Raw genomic sequence first — 21,321 nt, forward strand, 5'->3', positions numbered from 1 at the left:
AAAAACAGTTTTCATACGCCGCGTATCAGTCATATATGTGTAGAAACTAATACGGACAAATGAAGAAGAAATAGTTTTGCCAAAACACAAGATCTCAGCGATACCGTTTGTTATCGGTAATTAGCAGACGAATTGTTAGCGACTTTAATGATTATTGATCTAAGATGCTTTCGAATAACCTTACGTATTGGTATATAGGAAAAAGTACTAATGTACATATATATGTGTGTGTAAGATAAATAATGATTGTATCATAAATAGTGTAAAAGAAACGAATTCCTATAAACCCGGTTATTTTGAAGATGATGGTGATTTTTATTTTTAAATGTATGTCATATTCATTGAAATACTTTGTTTCAATACATTTAGTCTAAAAAATACGTATCTTTGTACATTTTTATATTCTATGTAAATGTCATTTATGTACACTGGTCAAACTAAAATAAATAAACATGATTTCGATGCAAAATAGAAAGACGTGATTTCTATGCATCGAATACTGAAAAACTTCGTTAATGACGTTTACGAATATCACATTATATTTAAAATAAAGAAAATATTAAAACTGTTTTTTGACTGCAATAAAAATTGCACTGTTAATTATTCGTTATCAACCAAAGACCAGAGCAATGGCGGAAATATTTCTGTTGAGGTTGTTTAGATGTGCGTTTACCACGGGACCGGCAATATAGTTGTAGGAAATATCAGTCTTTCTATTCGCCATCATTTTCTGGAAAATAATTTGAAAGCTTCAGAACAACTTAACCTTAAGAACCTATGGGGGAAAATAATTTGAATTTAATACAGCAAGTTTATTTTCCCAAATATCCTTTATTTTGTGTGCTTAGGTTCACCGGAAAAAGATATAAAATATCCTTAAAGCCACAATAAAATTTACTGCCTCGTTGCTCTCATTTGCATTAAGACGGGAATCGCTGGACCGTCGATATGCTACCAATCAGATAATTTTGACCGTTTTAGAGGTTATCCAATGAAATCAGGTGATCACGCGCTGCCTTTTGCGACTGGTCAATTAGTAGATCTTGACCACGCCTATCAGTTAATAATAATTAGTGGTGTGTATGTATTTTAATTAGTTTAAGACATTAACATAATCAATGCCATCTTTGATTATTCTTATAATCTTATATCATCTGATATATGATACTGAATGCATAAATAATTGTTTTTCTATTTTATTTTTTTCCCCTTTTTTTCTATTGCTGATCTCTACCGGAACCATATATTGCTTAATTTGTGTTATTTGCATACATCCTCATGTTGTATTTGTAATACCTTGAGTGAAAATAAAGTTTTCTGTCTGCCTGTCTGTCTTATGCAAAAATTTCAAGTATAATGGCTTTAAAATTATTAACGTCTATGAAAACGCGCAGACAAATAAAGTCGTGCACGCAAAGTAATAAATGAAAAAATAAAATATATATATAATTTATTTATTTATTAATTAATTTTATTTATTTATTTATTTATTTATTTATTTATTTATTTATTTATTTATTTATTCATTTATTCATTCATTCATAATAATATTTACTTACTTATTTATTTATTTATTTATTTATTTAATTTATTTATTTATTTATTTATTTATTTATTTATTTATTTATTTATTTATTATTTATTTATTTATTTATTTATTTATTTATTTATTTATTTATTTATTTATTCATTCATTCATTCATTCATTCATTCATTCATTCATTCATTCATTCATTCATTCATTCATTCATTCATTCATTCATTCATTCTTTCATTCATTCATCCATTCATTCATTCATTTATTAGTTTTATTTGCGCTGCGCGCACCTAACCAATTTATTTATGTTAGTACGTACTAATAAACTTTAACCTATACTTATTTAATATTGTATTGTAAAATTTGGTTCGTAAGAATAGCTATTTGTTTTAATACACCGTGAACAGAATGACGTTCTACGACATTGCGCTGGCACCCTTACTTCACGATATGCAGACGATATTTTACTTCTGCTTACTATATACATATATTTAAACTGCCACTTATACATATTATAAAGTGGAATTGTTTTCCTTAAATGCAATCTGTTAAAAAGCCTATCTGTTAGTAAAGTTGCCATAAAAATGTCTCGATAAATGATTGTTTGCGACATCAGTGAAGTTCGTGAAACTCGTCTTTATTTTGCCGCTCCCGGTTTTTCTATTTTTTTGTGTGTATGTGTGTTCCCTGCCCGGCTTCTCAACCTTATAAAGATGTGATTGTTCGTGCGCAATATTTCTAGCAGGAATGTATGCGTGTGTTCCCGTCTCGGTTTCCCAACTTAAGCTATGATGAATGATGAAATGTTGAACCTGATTCTTTATCTTATAGATGCTTGTTCTGATCGAGGTAATGCGGTCAAAGCGCCTTATGACCCCGATCAGATTAAGACAGCACCTTCGGATGCCTGATATTTATGATTGTCAAGAGTAAGGTAGTTAAAGCGCCTGAGTGATCGCGATCAGATAAAGACAGCGTCTACGAGTGTTCGATATATATGGCATTCAACGCTACAGGGGTCCGTTATTTGCCTTAAGGTGTATTCTTATATGTTGTCGATAAAATATAAAGCCAGATTATCGGAAGCTGTTGTTCTTCATTAAAGGGTTGCTGCGGTAAAGGAGTTCTGTTGTAAAGGTGTTAAGTTGTCGTAATCTCCCCCAATTTTTGACGACGAGGCATTTTTCTTAATAACACTATAAATTGAACATGATAATTATTACTGATCGACTTGTGTACATAGTGCAGCCGTAAGACATTGATTGAAATACATATATAACATATATGTGACAATACCAATCTAAAATGCATTATGAATACATGTATACACATCATCATCATCATCATCATCATCATCATCATCATCATCATCATCATCAGCATCATCAGCATCAGCATCAGCATGAGAATTCCTTTATTCTTTGGTAACTGAAAATAAGAACTGCATAAGCTAAACCCCGCCCAATTTTACATTCAAGTGATTGATACGGTAATCATCGATTGATTGAATGAATGAATGAATGAATGAATGAATGAATGAATGAATGAATGAATGAATGAATGAATGAATGAATGAATGAATGAATGAATGAATGAATGAATGAATGAATGAATGAATGAATGAATGAATGAATGAATGAATGAGTTTCTTACTGTATCTTCAAATCGAGTTAAATATTATTGTCCTACAACATTCTCAAAGGGTTATTCATGTGCACATTTTAAAACTAAAATGAAATAGATTGAAAACGTTTTGACAATTTTAAAAGCTAAAATTCGACATGACGAAAAGGTAAAATATACTTACCAATTACAGGTAAGGTGATACATACACTTTAGATATTTTTCAACATATTAAAAAAATATATTATTTGTTCATAATTTCGAAAATATATTTTTTTTATTTTACTAAATTCAATGATCGACATGACTTAATACAATATATTAACTTTGCAGACAGTTTAAAATAAATATCAATTTCATTGCAAAATATCAATTTTCTCTATATATCTACCTAATCAGCATTTTCACTATATATTTAAGTGGTCAGCATTTGCTCGCCTGAATGAAGGTTAAATTTGCTGATCATATAGAAAAAGAAGAGTTTTACGGCTTTTATCAATTTAAATTAATATTAAATTGATCAGCATTTTATTTTTGTACTAAATTTAATCGTTGACATGACTTAATACAATATATTAACTTTGCAGACAACATAAAATGAATAATAATTTCACGGCAAAATATCATTTTTCTCTATATATCTTTCTCGCTTGCATGTAAAGAGCGTTAAATTTACCGAACATATAGAATTAGAAGTTTTACGGCCTTAAATAAAATTGAATTAATATCTAGGTGATCAGCAGTTTTTCACAAATTTAAATGGTCGGCATGATTTTATAAAATATGTTTTCCTGAATGTAAAGAGCGTTAAATTAATTAATTAATGAACTAGACAAAGAAACAATCTTTTTAGAGCTAATTTCCTTCATAAACTGTATGTAAAATTTACGGCTAAATGATCCACATTTTATTTATTTTTTTGTGTGATATATCCATCTTGCACAGGGGATATAAAGGGGATATATCGATTATTGTGTTTCATTTTTTTTGTATTAATCTGGAGACAGTGTTTTCTTGCTATCTTTATAAAAGCATGGATCCTCAAATATTTTTTCTATTAATTTGTAAGTTATAGACTTTGCTTTTTGCACGGTCCAATATTTAAGTGTGCATTTATCACGCTTAACATCTCATTTCAGCGTATTCATTTCTATATGTAGTTGTTCAGTGTGTGTAGCTAGGTAAGCGCCCGTAATTACTATGAGAGGCTTTTTTAGTATATAATACATCCGTAATTAATTTTCCAATGTAAAAGTACATCATAAAGTATGTATAGGCATTTTTTGTCAGCCACCGCCCCCATTCTTTTCCCTTAATTGATCGCATTATATTGTGATATTTCTCGCATCGCGTTATTAAATCATCGATATGATTTTTCCATGTTCAAGTTTTATCAAATTTCATTCCTAGTAATTTCGCGGGATATTTGTATTAAGTTCAATGAAAATTTGGATGTTTTCGCTACCATTTCTTTGTTTTTCTATAAATATAATTTGCTTTTTGATAGATTTTATTAAGAAACCGTATGCTTTAGTCCAGTCATCTATTTCAGTAAGTAGTGTTTTTATTTTTTCTATGAATTTACTTATTTAAGATGGTATTTTACTTTATATATTTAAAAAAATGTCAACGACTCCAAGCAATTAATTACAATTTGTTTACATGTTTAGTTTCTTTTCATAGATTAAACCGAAACACCGTATCCGTTCGGTATATTCTTGATATTCGACGAGGTCCTTATTCGAAGACTGACGAAAAGGGCCGAAAAGTTGCGACTTGATTTCTAACAATGCAATTCCGCAATTTTGGTCATTTGTATTTCAAGAGATAACTTTGAAATGTTGAACCTGATTCTTTATCTTGTAGACGCTTGTTCTGATCGAGGTAATGCGATCAAAGCGCCTTATGACCCCGATCAAATTAAGTCAGCACCTTCGGATACCTGATATTTATGAATGTCAAGAGTGAGGTAGTTAAAGCGCCTGAATGATCGCGATCAGATAAAGACAGCGTCTACGAGTGTTCGATATATATGGCATTCAACGCTACAGGGGTCCGTTAAGTTATATGCCTTAAGGTGTATTCTTATATGTTGTCGATAAAATATAAAGCGGCTTAACAAATAAGCCAGTTGTTCTTGATTAAAGGGTTGCTGCGGTAAAGGAGTTCTGTTGTAAAGGAGTTAAGTTGTCGTAATCTCCCCATTTTTTGACGACGAGGCATTTTTCTTAATAACACTACAAATTGAACATGATAGTTATTACTGATCGACTTGTGTACATAGTGCAGCCTCAAACATTCTAATGTAAGACATTGATTGAAATACATATATAACATATATGTGTCAATACCAATCTTAAATGCATTATGAATACATGTATACACAACAGCTACATCTTCATCATCATCATCATCATCATCATCATCAGCAGCAGCAGCAGCAGCAGCAGCAGCAGCAGCAGCAGCAGCAGCAGCAGCAGCAGCAGCAGCAGCAGCAGCAGCAGCAGCAGCAGCAGCAGCAGCAGCAGCAGCAGCAGCAGCAGCAGCAGCAGCAGCAGCAGCAGCAGCAGCAGCAGCAGCAGCAGCAGCAGCAGCAGCAGCATGAGAATTCCTTTATTCATTGGTAATTGAAAATAAGAACTGCATAAGCTAAACCCATCCCAATTTTACATTCAAGTGATTGATACGGTAATGAATGAATGAATGAATGAATGAATGAATGAATGAATGAATGAATGAATGAATGAATGAATGAATGAATTTCGTACTGTATCTGCACATCGAGTTAAATATTAGTTTCCTACAACATTCTCAAAGGGTTATTCATGTGCACATTTTAAAACTAAAATGAAATAGATTGAAAATGTTTTGACAATTTTAAAAGCTAAAATTCGACATGACGAAAAGGTAAAATATACTTACCAATTACAGGTAAGGTGATACACACACTTTAGATATTTTTCAACATATTAAAAAAATATATTATTTGTTCATAATTTCGAAAATACATTTTTTTATTTTACAAAATTCAATGATCGACATGACAATACAATATATTAACTTTGCAGACAGTTTAAAATAAATATCAATTTCATTGCAAAATATCAATTTTCTCTATATATCTACCTAATCAGCATTTTCACTATATATTTAAGTGGTCAGCATTTGCTCGCCTGAATGAAGGTTAAATTTGCTGATCATATAGAAAAAGAAGAGTTTTACGGCTTTTATCAATTTAAATTAATATTAAATTGATCAGCATTTTATTTTTGTACTAAATTTAATCGTTGACATGACTTAATACAATATATTAACTTTGCAGACAACATAAAATGAATAATATTTTCACGGCAAAATATCATTTTTCTCTGTACATCTTTCTCGCTTGCATGTAAAGAGCGTTAACTTTACCGAACATATAGAATAAGAAGTTTTACGGCCTTAAATAAAATTGAATTAATATCTAGGTGATCAGCAGTTTTTCACAAATTTAAATGGTCGGCATGATTTAATAAAAATATGTTTTCCTGAATTTAAAGGCGTTAAATTAATTAATTAATGAACTAAACAAAGAAACAATCTTTTAAGAGCTAATTTCCTTCGTAAACTGTATGTAAAATTTACGGCTAATTGATCCACATTTTATTTATGTTTTTGTGTGATATATCCAAAGATGGTCATTTGTGTTTTTCACACCATGCAATTCGATCTCAATCTGATTAAAGGGTAATAAAACTTAATTGATGGAATGTTTTCACAAGATTTTGGGGTGTGAACATACATATGGGGCCAATCAGATATATGTCATTGATTCATTTTGCATTCCAATCAATTTATTAGCCGAATTCATTGGTAATTGAAAATAAGAACTGCATAAGCCTAACCCCGCCCAACTTTACAGCTAAATGATTATGGTACGGTCTCAAAAATTCAAAGTAATCATGCAATGAATGAATGAGTGAATGAGTGAATGAGTGAATGAGTGAGTGAGTGAGTGAGTGAGTGAGTGAGTGAATGACTGAATGACTGAATGACTGAATGAATGAATGCATGAATGAATGAATGAATGAATGAATGAATGAATGAATGAATGAATGAATGAATGAATGAATGAATGAAGGTTAAATTTGCTGACCATATAGAAAAAGAAGAGTTTTACGGCTTCAATTTGAATTAATATTAAAGGAATAGGAATGGATGGATTGATGTCTGTCTAATATAAATATTCATCATTTAAAAAGAGGTACCATGACAGTTTTTCTGTTGACATCAACCCTATAAGTGAGAAATTCGTGTTTTAAGACACTACTTTTTACTTGAGAAATAAGTTCATGGGCGCCGCCATTTTGGCGTTCTGTCATTCTCGCGAGACAGACGAGACCGAGATTGTGACGTGTTACACCCACTTCCGGTTAGTTGTACACGCTGGTACAACTGAAATATATCTTGGTGAAGAACTTATTAATCTTATTGCGTACATTATATATTATTTATGAAAACATCATATGGAACTGAATTGCTTTAATTAATTAATTGAAGACACCGCGACATTAATTATCATTTGTCCGATTTTCAAGCTTGATGATGATCCCACCACATGATTTAAGCAATGACTGCTTAATTTTCAAAGATAACCATTAATTTAATTTGGGTACTATGAATTGACGATATATCCTTTTATTTTGTACTTAATTTTCGCTAGACAAACTGTCCGAATAGGGTACATCGCCGGTCATGTATCTTTTTTTCAGCGTAAAATATCAACTAAATCCAATATGCAAAGATCTACTGAGGACGCGATTTTCCGCCATTGACGCTAAAAATGAGAATGGTGAGAATGGCGCAGGAAATTCGGCAGCCAGACTAATATCGTAAGAAAACAAAACTGCCCGTTAGGTTATTTAGGCACCCAGTCAAAACTGGTACCAACAGCAAAAGATTGCCCATTCCCCTGTTATTACAATGTACGCATATTCTCGGGTTTATCCAGTTCCCTATAACATTTTTCCACGTTATCTACTTACCCAATTCCTTTCCCACACAGATACGCATTTCTACTACCGTAAATTTAATCCAATAAAACAAAAAAAATCATAAATCTACTTAATATTTAAAATGATTATTGGTTGCTGAAAAAAATATGTTGCTATTTTATGACATGCTGTCATTTACAGCATAATTCGACGGTGTGGCACTTAATTTCTCCTGAGGTCATTCAGGTCACCGATGAAGCGTAAAAAAATAGATGTCTATTTCGTCATTAGAATATTTGACAAGGGTAATTAACCAATCAGGGCAACATTGTGCATGATCAAAAGGTCTGTCGGCACAGAGGCATACAAGGAGCAATAAAAATCGTCAGTACACAGTGTGACAGGAACAGTAGGTGCAAATAAGGATCAATTAAAATGGACAATGCACAGTATTAGACATAAGTAGAAAGAACCAGCAGTTGTGTGAATAAATTATGCAAATTAGATTTTTGAGCAGCCAATAAAAATGTTTTGCCTGCATTTCATATTAGGCTACGATTACGCCGGCAGCATCATACGTTGACAGACATGTTAAAAATTTACTTTTCAAAAGAGTTGCTTATATTTTTGAAATGTGTACATCAATTATAACATATGTTCACACCTTTAAATTTGAAAATCAGAATCAAACTGCAAAAAATTAATTACATGTACTATTAAGAACACGTTTTAGTAGGATTTTCACAATAATGATAATTATCGCCGTTCAATAATTAACAGCCAATTATTCGTTGGTGCGTTCGTTTATTTAATTCTCTTTATTCCAATAGCCCATAATCCTTTGCGGCGTAGTGACTTCCGGTTTACTTCAGGTAGACGAAAGTGTAAGAAATCGAGATAGATTATCAACACAAATTATGTAAAATACAGACTAAATAGAGAGTCAGGTATGAAAACAACGATTGTTATTGATAACATTTATAATATTTTTGTATTCCAATTTTTTGTGTGTGTCTAAATGATAAAAAATAGCCCAAAAAGCGTCGGTTAAAATTTTCTGCAAGTGGGTGGGGTAACGGCTATATCCTGGATTAGTCCAGAAGTATATATTAGGTTCATTTCGTTTCCTCTATTTAATTATATAGAAGATATTCTACTTCAAATATACACCGGGGTTTAATCTAGGAGATTGCCTGGGTAACAAATAAAATCCACCAAGACAGCGAGTTATTGTGGTGGAACAATAAGTAGACTATCTTGGACCTATCAGATATACAACAAAGAACATCTAAAGCAAATAACTAACTTAAATTCATCAAAATAAATGTCAAAATAGACAAAGGTAAAAGAAAATATAATTTATATAACTTGCATAAGGCCCTGGGCAGTTAGAGTAAAGTTCTATGGTTTGGCATGATTTCGAGTCAAGAATCCTGGTCAGCTTTGTCCTCAAATGTACTCGACCCCAGAGTCAGCTCGGCATGGGTCAACTGGTCCCACTTTTCAATTATTAATATTTAGGTTTGTGTTATCACTATTTATTGTAATTATTTATAATACACGGATTGACAGTTTCCGAACTAGCAGGCAGGCTTTTCTTGTCAGTAGAATTGTGAGTAAATATAACCGATTGCGTCTATCACTGTATTTCTGACTCGTGGTAGGTTTAACCGTAAATTTAAATACCTTCAGTGTCAAACAATGTGTTGAAATATATACAACTTTTTTCTAAATATACATTATTTCGGCAGAAGTACAATGTTTAATTATAAAATAATCATTCATTTACCTTAACAACATGCAAAGCAAAGTTAATACGTTATATATATTTTGAAAAGTGGGCCGAGTTGACCTGTGCCAAGTTGGTATAGGGCCAAGTTGACTCTTTTCCTTGGACATACGCCTCCTTATAATGTAAGAGTGGTCCAATTATGTTATCAATAAGGATCACTATTCCAGTGGTTTATAAGGGGGGTAAATGAAGGGGTTTGGTTATTGTAATCTTTATTTTTGATGTGTGGGTGCATTTGAAAAAATAGTTATGCATGAAATAGTAGCATCATTCCATCTGTAATATTTGATTATTGATTGACATGGAGAGACCGAATAAGAAAAATATCACAGCTCTCAGAATTTCAAGTATACTATAGGTTTCTTTATATAAGAAATAAGTCAGTAAGGCATATATCATATGGTTATATGTCTCTGATTAGGTTATTTCCTTTGTTTTAAAAACACTTGTATAAGTTCCATCTCACAAAATATTAATTTTAGCTTACATGTGCCCCACACACTGAGAACCGAAGTTAATCAGTTTATTTCTTTATAAGGCAAATAATAATCTACCTGTGATATATAAATGCAATTTTTGGCTCTGTTTCATGATTTTTATATTAAAATAAGGTGTGGCATATAATGTCACGTTACATTGTACATGTATATATGAAAATGTACCTTTTGAATATCAAATATCTGTGCAACCGTCTCATTTTTTCTTACTTTTTTTCTTTTTCAGACTAATCTCTGCAATGATATTGTAATGTGGTGAATATATGTCTGGTAACTTAAGCTGGATCTACTTTAGCTGGAGCCATGACAAAGCATGGGATTATAAACAAACCTGTAAGTAATTTCCACAGCATTCCATGACATGACAATTGAAAATATGTTATATATAAATGAAAGAAGTACATGAACAGAACATATCCATTTATTTCTGTTGTCATGACTCACTTGTTAGCGTAAATACAAGGAGCCATTAAAAAGAGATGACACACTTTACTGGACCTGTAGTAGAGAATGGAGTTTCCCAAACACTCTGTGCATTTTCTTATTCCAAACAACTCGTGAAACAAGACATACAAAGTAAGATTATTTAAGATTTTAACAGATTTCTGCTATAGAAATACTTTACTTAAAGGTGAGCATTTTACATATTTAAAGGATTAATGTTTAAATCACATACTATCTTATCAAATAAAGGTTATAATTTATTTTTTCTTTATTTTTCAGGGTATAGAATCATTAGTTGGTAAAGAAAACATCAGAGACTACAACAGTGTTGCAAACTTGAAAAATGAACAACTTAAGAAACTATGTAAAGAAAACAATGTGGATGTTAAGCTCCCTAAGAAGGCGCGCATTGTACTCCTGTGTCATATTTTGGGAATTTCAACAACAGGACATTTGCAGTCAGTAAATGGTGTTAAAAGTTCTACCAAACATCTCACTGATGCTCAAAGAGAGGAGTTACATAACATTACTCCAGCATACATGTGTCGGCTAAACAGCTGGAAAAAGGACATTTCATACTTACCAGACATTGAAGAGTCTATAGTGAAGAAGTACTTGATAAATGCTGATGTATTAAATACCAGTGATGCAAGGACATACAAAATTTCACGCCCTTATGCTTTACAGCAGTTTGTACATTCCATTACATACAATGATGAAAGTGGTTCAGACAACTTTACAATCATTAAAGCTCAGTGTAATCCATCCCAATCAACAAATCAAGATGAAATTAAACTGGTGTATGTTGTTATTGACAAGTATTTGGGGGAACCATATGGCGGATTTTGTACTTGTACTGTTGGGAAGAGTGAGAGATGCGGCCATATTGGGGCAGTACTGTTCAAAATTTGTGAACTACAAGCCACGGGTGCATTAGAAGGTCCTTCATGTACCGACACACTTTGTCAATGGTCAGACCCAAAGGGGAGTAAAGTTGAGGCTACAGTTTTTCAGGACTTAAAAATAGGTAAGAAAGGATCGATTAGAAGAACTGTGGATGATTATGGTCAGAAAGTTATGAAACAACAGCCTCCTTCATATGATCAAGTGACTTATTTACGTGCCGCTTTAATTGAAGCATTTCATCCAACTGGCCAGTACTGCCATGCTATTGATGGTATGAACTGCAATAGGTTCAAACCTTCTGGTACTGAATCCCAGTCCTTGCAGATATTTAGTGAATTGCCCAATTCATTGCCCCATGACAGTGAAGCTATCATCCCCGCGAAGAAAGTGGATGTCAAAACTACACCTGTGTCAATAACTCAACTTGTTACTAAAGAATTTGGTAGTGTTGACGACAGTGGTTTCACCTTGGCATGCGAGGATTTATTTGTACAAGCAGCAAATATGGATATAGATATAAAAGAAGTTGACAGTATGACCAAAGGTCAGTCAGATAACCTAGAGTGGCATATTCAAAGAAGAGGTGCAATTACTGCCACCAGGTTTGCGTCTGTGATAAAAGTAACAAGTTCTACTAAAGTGAAGAGCTGTTCTTCATTGACAAATGAAATATTATATCCAAAACAAAATAGACTGAAAAATGTTCCAGCTATAAAATGGGGAATAAAGAATGAAAGTAAAGCTAGACAAGCTTATGTGAACAAAGTTGGACAACATCATAAAAAATTACAAGTAGTAGAGCATGGACTTATGGTATACAGTGATTGTACATTCATTAGAGGTAGTCCAGATGGTATAATAACATGCGACTGCCATGAACCTGTACTTCTGGAAATAAAGTGTCCATTTAATGCCAGAATGCTGACTGTGAAAGAAGGAATTTCTGAGGGGAAAATTAAATACCTTGAGATGGAAAATGGTTGCTGTAAGTTAAAGCAGAATTCACCTGATGGATATTATGCACAGGTACAGGGGTTGATGGGTATCGCCCATGTGAAGAAATGTGTTTTAGTAGTTTGGACAACCCGCGACTTTGTCACAATCAATATTGACTACAATGAGGAGTTCTTTATGAACAAACTTGTCCCATCATGTAAGGAGTTCTTTAAGACATACATCATTCCCAAGCTATTGCTCAAAGAAACCTGTGCAAGTTCACAAGTTTTAGTGGCTGCAAGTACTGACCCATCACATGAAATGACCTATATAGCCACACCCCTAAATGCTCATCAAAATTCAACAGATGAATTCCAGCCTGAGAAAAGGAAGAGATTAAATGCCACTAGCAGTAAAGATTGTTTAGTGAAAAGCATTCCAGAATCCCAAACTCAATTAATCATTCCCTCAACTAATACATTAGTTACTAAAAAAAAAAACCTCAGCTCATTTAATATTGGCAGAAACAGTGACAGAATATAGATGTGCTTCATGTAAGAAACGTTTACCAGAAGACAATATTGCTCCAGATAATTCTGATGCCAGTGTTGGCTGTGACTGTCCAAATTGTGGCGGTTGTGATGTTTGGATGTGTTGGCCTTGTGCCAAATATGACCAAGATTGGGCAGATTCTGGCGACAACTGGTATTGTCCAGAATGTGTCCGGGAATGTGATATCGTTTTCTAAAAATGAATATATACGGATATGTATCAAAAGAGAATATAAAGCCAATATCTGAAGAGAAAAATGTAAACATTGAAGAACAGTGATCTTGTTGTGATTTAATATCCTAATGAACACTTCTCAATAGAATATCTCTGCATCATGTGCATGAACATTAAAAGCATATATTTTTATAATACTCTATAAATGTTTTAATCTAAACAGTCAAACATGTTAAATTACTTTTCTATTGGCTGCATTATAGTTGCTTATATTTGACTCAAGGAATTAAAGACATTCTAAAATATACAATTTATACTTGCTCCATGTTGGAACATGTACCGATTGTTAATATTTAAAGGAAATGAACATTCACCGAGTTCCTAAGGCATTTCTTGTATATATGAAAACACACGAGTTAGTTCTTATTTTCTCTAACAAAATTGTTCATTACTTAGTTAGCTCTTGCTTGTTCATTATGCAGTTCTTATTCACTCTCACGTCATTGATTGTTTTTACTTTCCCATAGTTTTTGTTTTATATATACTGTAGTCAATCGTGTAAATGCTGTTATGTCTTTCCTATGTATGATTCACATATAAATTTATCATTGAAAAAGATGTGCTAGGAATTGAATTATTTAATCAAATATATAAATGTCAAACATTTAAACTCAATCAATTACTACATGTACATAAGTGAATTGTAGGGCTGTAAAAATTTAAATATCGATACAGTCCGAGATCTATTTCTTATCTTGTGGAAATATCTCTCCATTTTGTCTCAATAAAGATGTCACATATGAAACAGTTTTTACTCAAATTACTGTACTTACTACTTAGTTCGATATATCGATGTATTGTCAATATTTACTCAATATTTACCTTTAGATATATCGATACATAAATTTCCATTTGTGACAGCCCTAGTGAATTGATATTTGTTATGTTTGTGAGGTAGAAATGTTGGATTTTTTTTCCAATGTGTTTCTTAGGCAGAACATAGGTTTTATTTTATGTCTAGTCCTTATTTATGCCTTACAGTATGTCTTTCACTTATTATTCATTTAATCTTTGATTAGCAATTTTATTTATCATCTTAGTTATTGAATTAATTCAATTAAGTATATTAAAAGGCAAATATTAAGATCCAATCAATGCTATATATAAAAATTGATGATATTTGTTATGTGTATGAGGTTGAAATGTTGTTGTTTTTATTCAATGTCTATTAGGCAGTACCTGTATCTAACATATAGGTTTTGTTTCATGTCTAGTCCTTATTTATGCCGTTATGTCTTTCACTTATTATTTATTTATTTATCAGGGAGATCAAGGAAATAGCTATGTGCTAGTAATTGAATTCTTTCAAATTGATTTTGTGATGTTTACATCAGAATTCTATTTTGGTTACATATTGAGGAAATTTTTTAATTTTTGTGTACAAGATTGACATGTGTTTTAAGTGTAAATAACAAAAAGAGTAATATCAATGGTTAAAGTTGTTTAAAATTACAGAATTCTTTTAATTTTTGATATATGTGCAGGTAAATAATTGGCATCTTGTTATAGAGCATAATTAACTTCCAGCAAAATGTCCTATCTGGCTTAAGTGCATATTAAATTATTATTCGATAATTAAAAAGCATTAAATATATTACAAATAACATCAAACCTATGTAATGTATTGCTCAGCTGTCTGTCAAATATTTCTTGCTATTTGATATTATGATATGAAAGATAATTCTTGTATAATACATAAGTTCTGATGCGAATTTCAATATAGTAATATGATATATATGCAAATTTATGTCTATTAAATTAATTGTTTCATACATCATTGTTTGTTCTTTCTCTAGGAAATTTATATGACATTACTTTCCTAGTCTTTGGCTGAAAGTAAGGCTTCTTAACAGCTTTAAGAGCCGTCCAATAAATGGTGATAACTATCTGTTAAATGAATATATACTAAATGTAGAGCTGTCATTGATTCAGTGCAAAGCATGTCAAAATATATTAATATTGAATGACAAATATCAACTATAACCGATATATCAATAATGACCTATAACTGTCTGTCGTGTTTAAAAGATTTCAGTTAAAAACATGATCTCTTCAGTGTCGTGTTTATAAAAGCTCATTGCATGACTTTTTTCTAGACCATATTTTATAAAAAAATTGTCATCATCGCTTTGAAATATTTCCACTAAAGAACAACATCATAATATTAGACATAGATAACTGCTTCTGTATATATTTTGGGTAAATTTTATAATAATAATTTCTTGACATTTAATTAATGAGTAAAAGTTGTCCATTTATTTTAATTTTTTATGGATTAATGATGTACAAAAATGTATCAACAATACAATTATACATCAATATTGTCTTTATCGGTGACAGCTCTAACTGAAAGTATGAAAATTATATAGCCTGATTATTATCCAAGTAGAAGAAGTTAAAACTTCATGCTTTTAAAATAATTAATACCAACTTTCATGAAAATTATGAAAGGCGATTAGAGACAGAAAATTACCAATTTCAAGCAGCTCTTTCAACCAACTTAATTTAGCAAATATAGGTGTAATATGAAATAAACTAGAACTCTGCGAGTCGGATGTGTCGCCCTGTGAACAGTATAGCCGTCACATTTAATAAACATTATTTGTAAAAACCACTCTTACAAAGTGCATGTACCTTGAACTTTACTGGCATTTGAACTGATTGTAACAATGTTACATCAGGATTGATGTAGCTTGAATAGCTTATTGTTTAGTAGAATGGCCCAGACAAAAATATAGTATAATTATTAACAAAGGGTAATAACTCTAAAATCATGACAAACAGAGTACTGGTTCTTGTGCACTACTCTTCTTCTCAATGAGATCTATCATCCATTGAAGTTTCATGTCCATAGCTGTTATAGTTTATGTGAAATGGCCCAGAAAAAAATAAAGTATGAAAATTAACAAAGGGCAATAACTCAAAAATCACTACACTTTGGGTCATTGAAAAGCATGCATACCAAGCTTGGAGTCAATCTGACTTAAAGTGCTTGAGTTATGTTCCAGACAAGCTTTAGGGGATGCCGCCTGCCGAAAGTAATCCCTATATGTCGCCTTATTCTATAAAACTAGCCGTAAGTGCATATATCTTATAGTGTAAAATGGAAATATGGTAATAAATAAATTATAATGTAAAATCAATCATTTATTGGGTACATGTATGTCATGTCATTTATTATTTTGTGATTTGTATAGCATTCTACTTAGTACATAATTATCAAGAGTTCATCTGGAGGTCTAAGCTTTAAAGCAGCATGCCTCAGAATCGTGTCAATTTTCATGAAAATTTTGAAAATGTCTTTTTGCTGTGACTGTTTACAAGTTGTGCCTCATCTGCGAATAATAGGCATTTGAAAGTTTACAAGATATGCACAAACTGTAAAAATCTGCTCAACCAAATCTTGCATATTTAGTCGAATGACTCTTTCCAAATGGTAGAAGCATTTAATTCTTTGTATTACTCGTTCCACATGAATCCTTGCTTTTGAAATGTACTCCGATCTATTAGCCTCCTGCTTAGTTATTTGTGGTCTATCACGTCCTTTGAATTCCGGAATCAACAACTTGACACCTTTCTTTTTAAGTTCACCACTAATATTGAATCCACGATCAGCCATGACAGTTTGTCCAGAACTTAATCCATTCATGAGTGTATCACTATTCAAGGTAATATGTTTGTCTGAAGATCTCCCTCCCCAAGCCTTTGAAACATAATTAACAGCTATTTGGTGAAAGACCTACTAAGAATTTTACAGTATCATGATGTTTATAGTTTGAGAAAGTCCTTTTCCTTGCATCTAAATTTGAAGCTCTTTGCACCATAAGTTCTGTACAGTCTATTATGATTTTCAATTCCTCAAAACTACTAAAGCACTCTGCTTTTTCTTCCTCACTACTTTGCATTTCAAACAGTAATTTGAATTCAGTGCACAAAATGTTAATCCATGTGCTGAATAACCGTGAAATGTGTGCTGCGCTGGTGTCAAATGTGTGGGCTAGGTCTTCGTTGAAATTTCCAGTTTTCAACTTCACCAGCACAATGAATACTTCTTCTTCAATTGTGAATTTTCTGTCCGGCCCTCTACCACACGAAGGAGACTCAGTGGAATTACTGGTTGACTGTCCTCTCCAATAACTAACACCTGTACTTTCTAGACGTAGCTTAAGATAGTTACACAATGCAGCAAAAACAGCATAATTTGGCAAGCTAGTGTAAAATTGAAATTTGTCATCATTATCTTTAATGTTTTCCAGACGTAACTGTTTGGACTTCAGAAGTTCATTCTCTTTCTCCAATTCAATCATTTTTGTTTCCTGGTTAGAGCTGTCTACTGAGGCAGCACTTGTCTTAATATAGTCATGATCTAAAGGGACATCAGGAAAGTTAAGACTCCTTTGTGCTTTAGGTCGACCAGGTCTTTCTGCAGTGTGTGAATCAGGTACAGGCTTTCTTTTACTTGATAATGGTGGAGTATGTGCATGACCTTAAAGAGAAAAGAAATATGCACTGAATAATTAATTTTTTCATGTGAGATAATGATAACAGCAAATAACAGTCTATTCACAGACCTTTATGCACTACTATTATTTGCCTGTCCCAAATTCATCTAATTTTGGCAAATGTTGAACAGGCATAGTGCAACAAAATGTAGATGCGAATTAATCAACAAAATGGTAGGTTGCAGTAGTCTTCTTCACCTTAGAATCATTGATTAGAGCCACTTTTGAGTCTTGACAGTGTTTTCATATATGACACTTGTACCAGTTAGTTCCAGGTAGCCAGCTTATAAGTGATAAATTCAAGTTGCAAAAACTTGTTTCTCAAATTAAGCTAGAACTACAGAAAATGAAGTTTTCTGATCTTAATTCAAGTAGTTATAGTTAAAGTATTTGTTAGATAGCTCCCCTTTTCCATTAAGTCAAGTTCAAAATATATTTCAATGACAAGGCAATAATTTTCAGGAAACATTGTTATTTGTTTTGTTTTCTACACTTTCACTATCATTACACGGTCCAACAACATCACTTTTCAAAAATATGTGAGGACATGTACATAAATTTGAGATAATTCAAATAAAGAGGTACCTGCTGTCTGTGACCGTTTTGTTTCTCGTTTCTTGGTGCTGCTTCTTGGAAATATACTTGGGATAAATGAAGCAGAGTGAGGGCTGCGTGACCTACATCCTAGAATAGAGTTTTAAATAATTATTAATTTCAATTTTGAATAAGCAGACTAGCTATAAGACAGTTCCAAAATAAGTGCCTTCTTGGCGGTAGTTGTCAGTGGCCACTCTTCAGTATTTCTGCTTACTTCAAATTTGAAAAAATCTCTGCAGATTTATATTTTTAATATGTAGCATATGCTTATAGAAAGTATTTTATCTGCTTTGAAATTGCTTTTTAATATAATCTAAAAGAGGTGCACATTTATTTTTTGAGTTTGGAAAGGATTCCGAGTACAGGCATTTGAGGTAGTTGTAAGAAAATGCTTTTAAGATTTATTTTACTTCAAAAATATCTATACCTCCAACAAAATGAGCCGAGCACACTCGAGAATGAGATTTTGGTTCAAAAGGAACAATCTTTCCATTTTCATCAATTACATCCCGCCTTATTCTGTCTAGCCATATCTTCTTCTGTTTGACATCTTTAGGGAAACTGTAGAAGGATAGTTTCAAACCATTTCTGTTGCATCGACCTTGAGAATTAGTACAGCCTGGCACACAACAATATGCACCGACAGACCCTTTGTATCCACCAGCTATTTTAGGTGAACGTGGAAGGCCCTCCATATCTCTGAAAGTATGAAATAAGTAGTAATATATAACATCTAAATAAGCACCATAATTAAATGTTCCAGATCTTTTTTCCCAAGTGTTTATTTGAGCACACACATTATAATGTTAAAAGTAAAAATACATCAAAATATTTTGATAGTTTGCTGGTGTATATAAATTGTCAAGTTTGGATCCAGATTTTAAGAAAAAATGGTTCTGCAAAAAATGAAATAGGATCAAAATATCATTATATGCACAGTAATGGCAAAATATTACATAAACTACCTGAAAAAAGTATGCTTAGCCCGTAAAAGAAGCTTAAATCAGACAATACTTGTCAAATTAAAAACAATTACCCCACCCACTCCTAAACTCAAACGCAAGTCGATTTTGTTCTGATTAAAAAATCATAGGCTAGGAGAAGATCTCTTCATTGTTCGTAATGATCAATTTATCTTTAAGAAATTCTTTTTAACTCACCTCTACGTCTTTTCTGAGTCTGAATTATTATTTTTAACTGTTATCTGCGGCAATCAAACGATCAGGTTTATTTACTACCGGTAAACCGGAAGTCACTGTGCCCGCAAAGGATTATGGTCTATTGGAAAGTGGAGAATTGCATTATTTTATTGTGAAACTTTGTTAAATAATAACATGTGTATTTATTAAATCTGTGAAATATTGTTTAATTACATTAAGATGAGACTTCAATGAACAAAGCATTGTTTGGAGTATCGGGCATCAGTGGCCTGAAGTGCAGTGGTGCGACGGGTATAGACGTTGATTTTTTTTTGTTTCTTTATTTATTCATTTTTTTTTTGATATTGTTACGTATTTTGAACCATAAAAAATCTCCTCTCTACCTTCTGTGAAAATTTAATTGTCTAATCAATACTTAATTATATAAATATTTCCCTACGTTCTACTAGATTTATCATAAAACTAAAGATGTGGGGAAATGACATCACGCGCACCTGTTTTTATACGGCCAATACACAAACATGGCCGCGCTTACTGATTTTGTAGAAATCGATGATTTAGCGATTTAAATTTTGTTATCATTCGTTTAATATTATTATTTGGCGGCAGAAAATTTCCAGATTTATTTTTTATAGTATACTTTTTCTGAAATCAAGTTTTTATTCTAACCTTGTCTTTCCCTTTAAATTGATCAGCATTTTATTTTTGCGTTGACATGACTAAATACAATATATTAACTTTGCAGACAACATAAAATGAATAATAATTTCACGGCAAAATATCATTTTTCTCTATATATCTTAATAGTCAGCCTTTTCTCGCTTGCATGTAAAGAGCGTTAAACTTGCCGAACATATAGAATAAGAAGTTTTACGGCCTTAAATTAAATTGAATTAATATCTAGCTGATCAGCAGTTTTTCACAAATTTATGTGAATATATTTTATAAAATATGTTTTCCTGAATGTAAAGAGCGTTAAATTAATTCATTAATGAACTAAACAAAGAAACAATCTGTTTAGAGCTAATTCTTAATAAACTGTATGTAAAATTTACGGCCAAATGATCCACATTTTATTTATTTTTTGTGTGATATATCCAAAGAGGGTCATTTGTGTTTTCACACCATGCAATTCGATCTCAATCTGATTAAAGGGTAATAAAACTTTAAATTGATCGATCTATACTTCTGTTACGTAATATGTTAAGTAATTTATGTCATGTGTAAACAATGTTTTCACACGTTTTTGGGGTCAATCAGATATGTCATTGATTCATTTTTGCAATCCAATCAATTTATTAGCCGAATGATGATTCCTTTATTCATTGGTAATTGAAAATAAGTACTGCATAACCCAAACTCAGCCCAAATTTATTGCTTAATGATTATGTTACGGTCAAAGAAATTTTAGGTAACCATTCAATCAAAACCATAATTTTTATTCATTAAAGTTATTCTTTGCTGATTCTATTTGTAAAATATTTTGTTGATTTAAGTGGTCAGCATTTGCTCGCCTGAATGAAGGTTAAATTTTGCTGACCATATAGAAAAAGAAGAGTTTTACGGCT

At 31.9% G+C, this 21,321-nt stretch overlaps 2 protein-coding genes across 2 annotated transcripts; one reads left to right on the forward strand and one right to left on the reverse strand.

Annotated features, from left to right (window-relative positions):
* The first annotated feature begins 8,951 nt into the window (after positions 1-8,951).
* On the forward strand, positions 8,952-15,063 carry LOC132747159 (uncharacterized). The gene is made up of 3 exons (XM_060736479.1): positions 8,952-9,080; positions 10,649-10,755; positions 11,146-15,063. Exons 2-3 carry the CDS (start codon positions 10,726-10,728, stop codon positions 13,249-13,251), a joined length of 2,136 nt encoding a protein of 711 aa, XP_060592462.1. The 5' UTR covers positions 8,952-9,080; positions 10,649-10,725; the 3' UTR covers positions 13,252-15,063.
* A 772-nt stretch (positions 15,064-15,835) lies between these two features.
* Positions 15,836-19,884, reverse strand: LOC132747160 (uncharacterized). The gene is made up of 4 exons (XM_060736481.1): positions 19,754-19,884; positions 19,021-19,292; positions 18,582-18,680; positions 15,836-17,980 (listed from the first exon to the last, which is right to left on the reverse strand). Exons 2-4 carry the CDS (start codon positions 19,286-19,288, stop codon positions 17,211-17,213), a joined length of 1,137 nt encoding a protein of 378 aa, XP_060592464.1. The 5' UTR covers positions 19,289-19,292; positions 19,754-19,884; the 3' UTR covers positions 15,836-17,210.
* Positions 19,885-21,321: the final 1,437 nt, after the last annotated feature.

Source organism: Ruditapes philippinarum, unplaced genomic scaffold (assembly GCF_026571515.1).
Source record: "Ruditapes philippinarum isolate M1 unplaced genomic scaffold, ASM2657151v2 ctg8191_1_1_1_1, whole genome shotgun sequence".
Taxonomy (NCBI): Eukaryota; Metazoa; Mollusca; class Bivalvia; order Venerida; family Veneridae; genus Ruditapes; species Ruditapes philippinarum.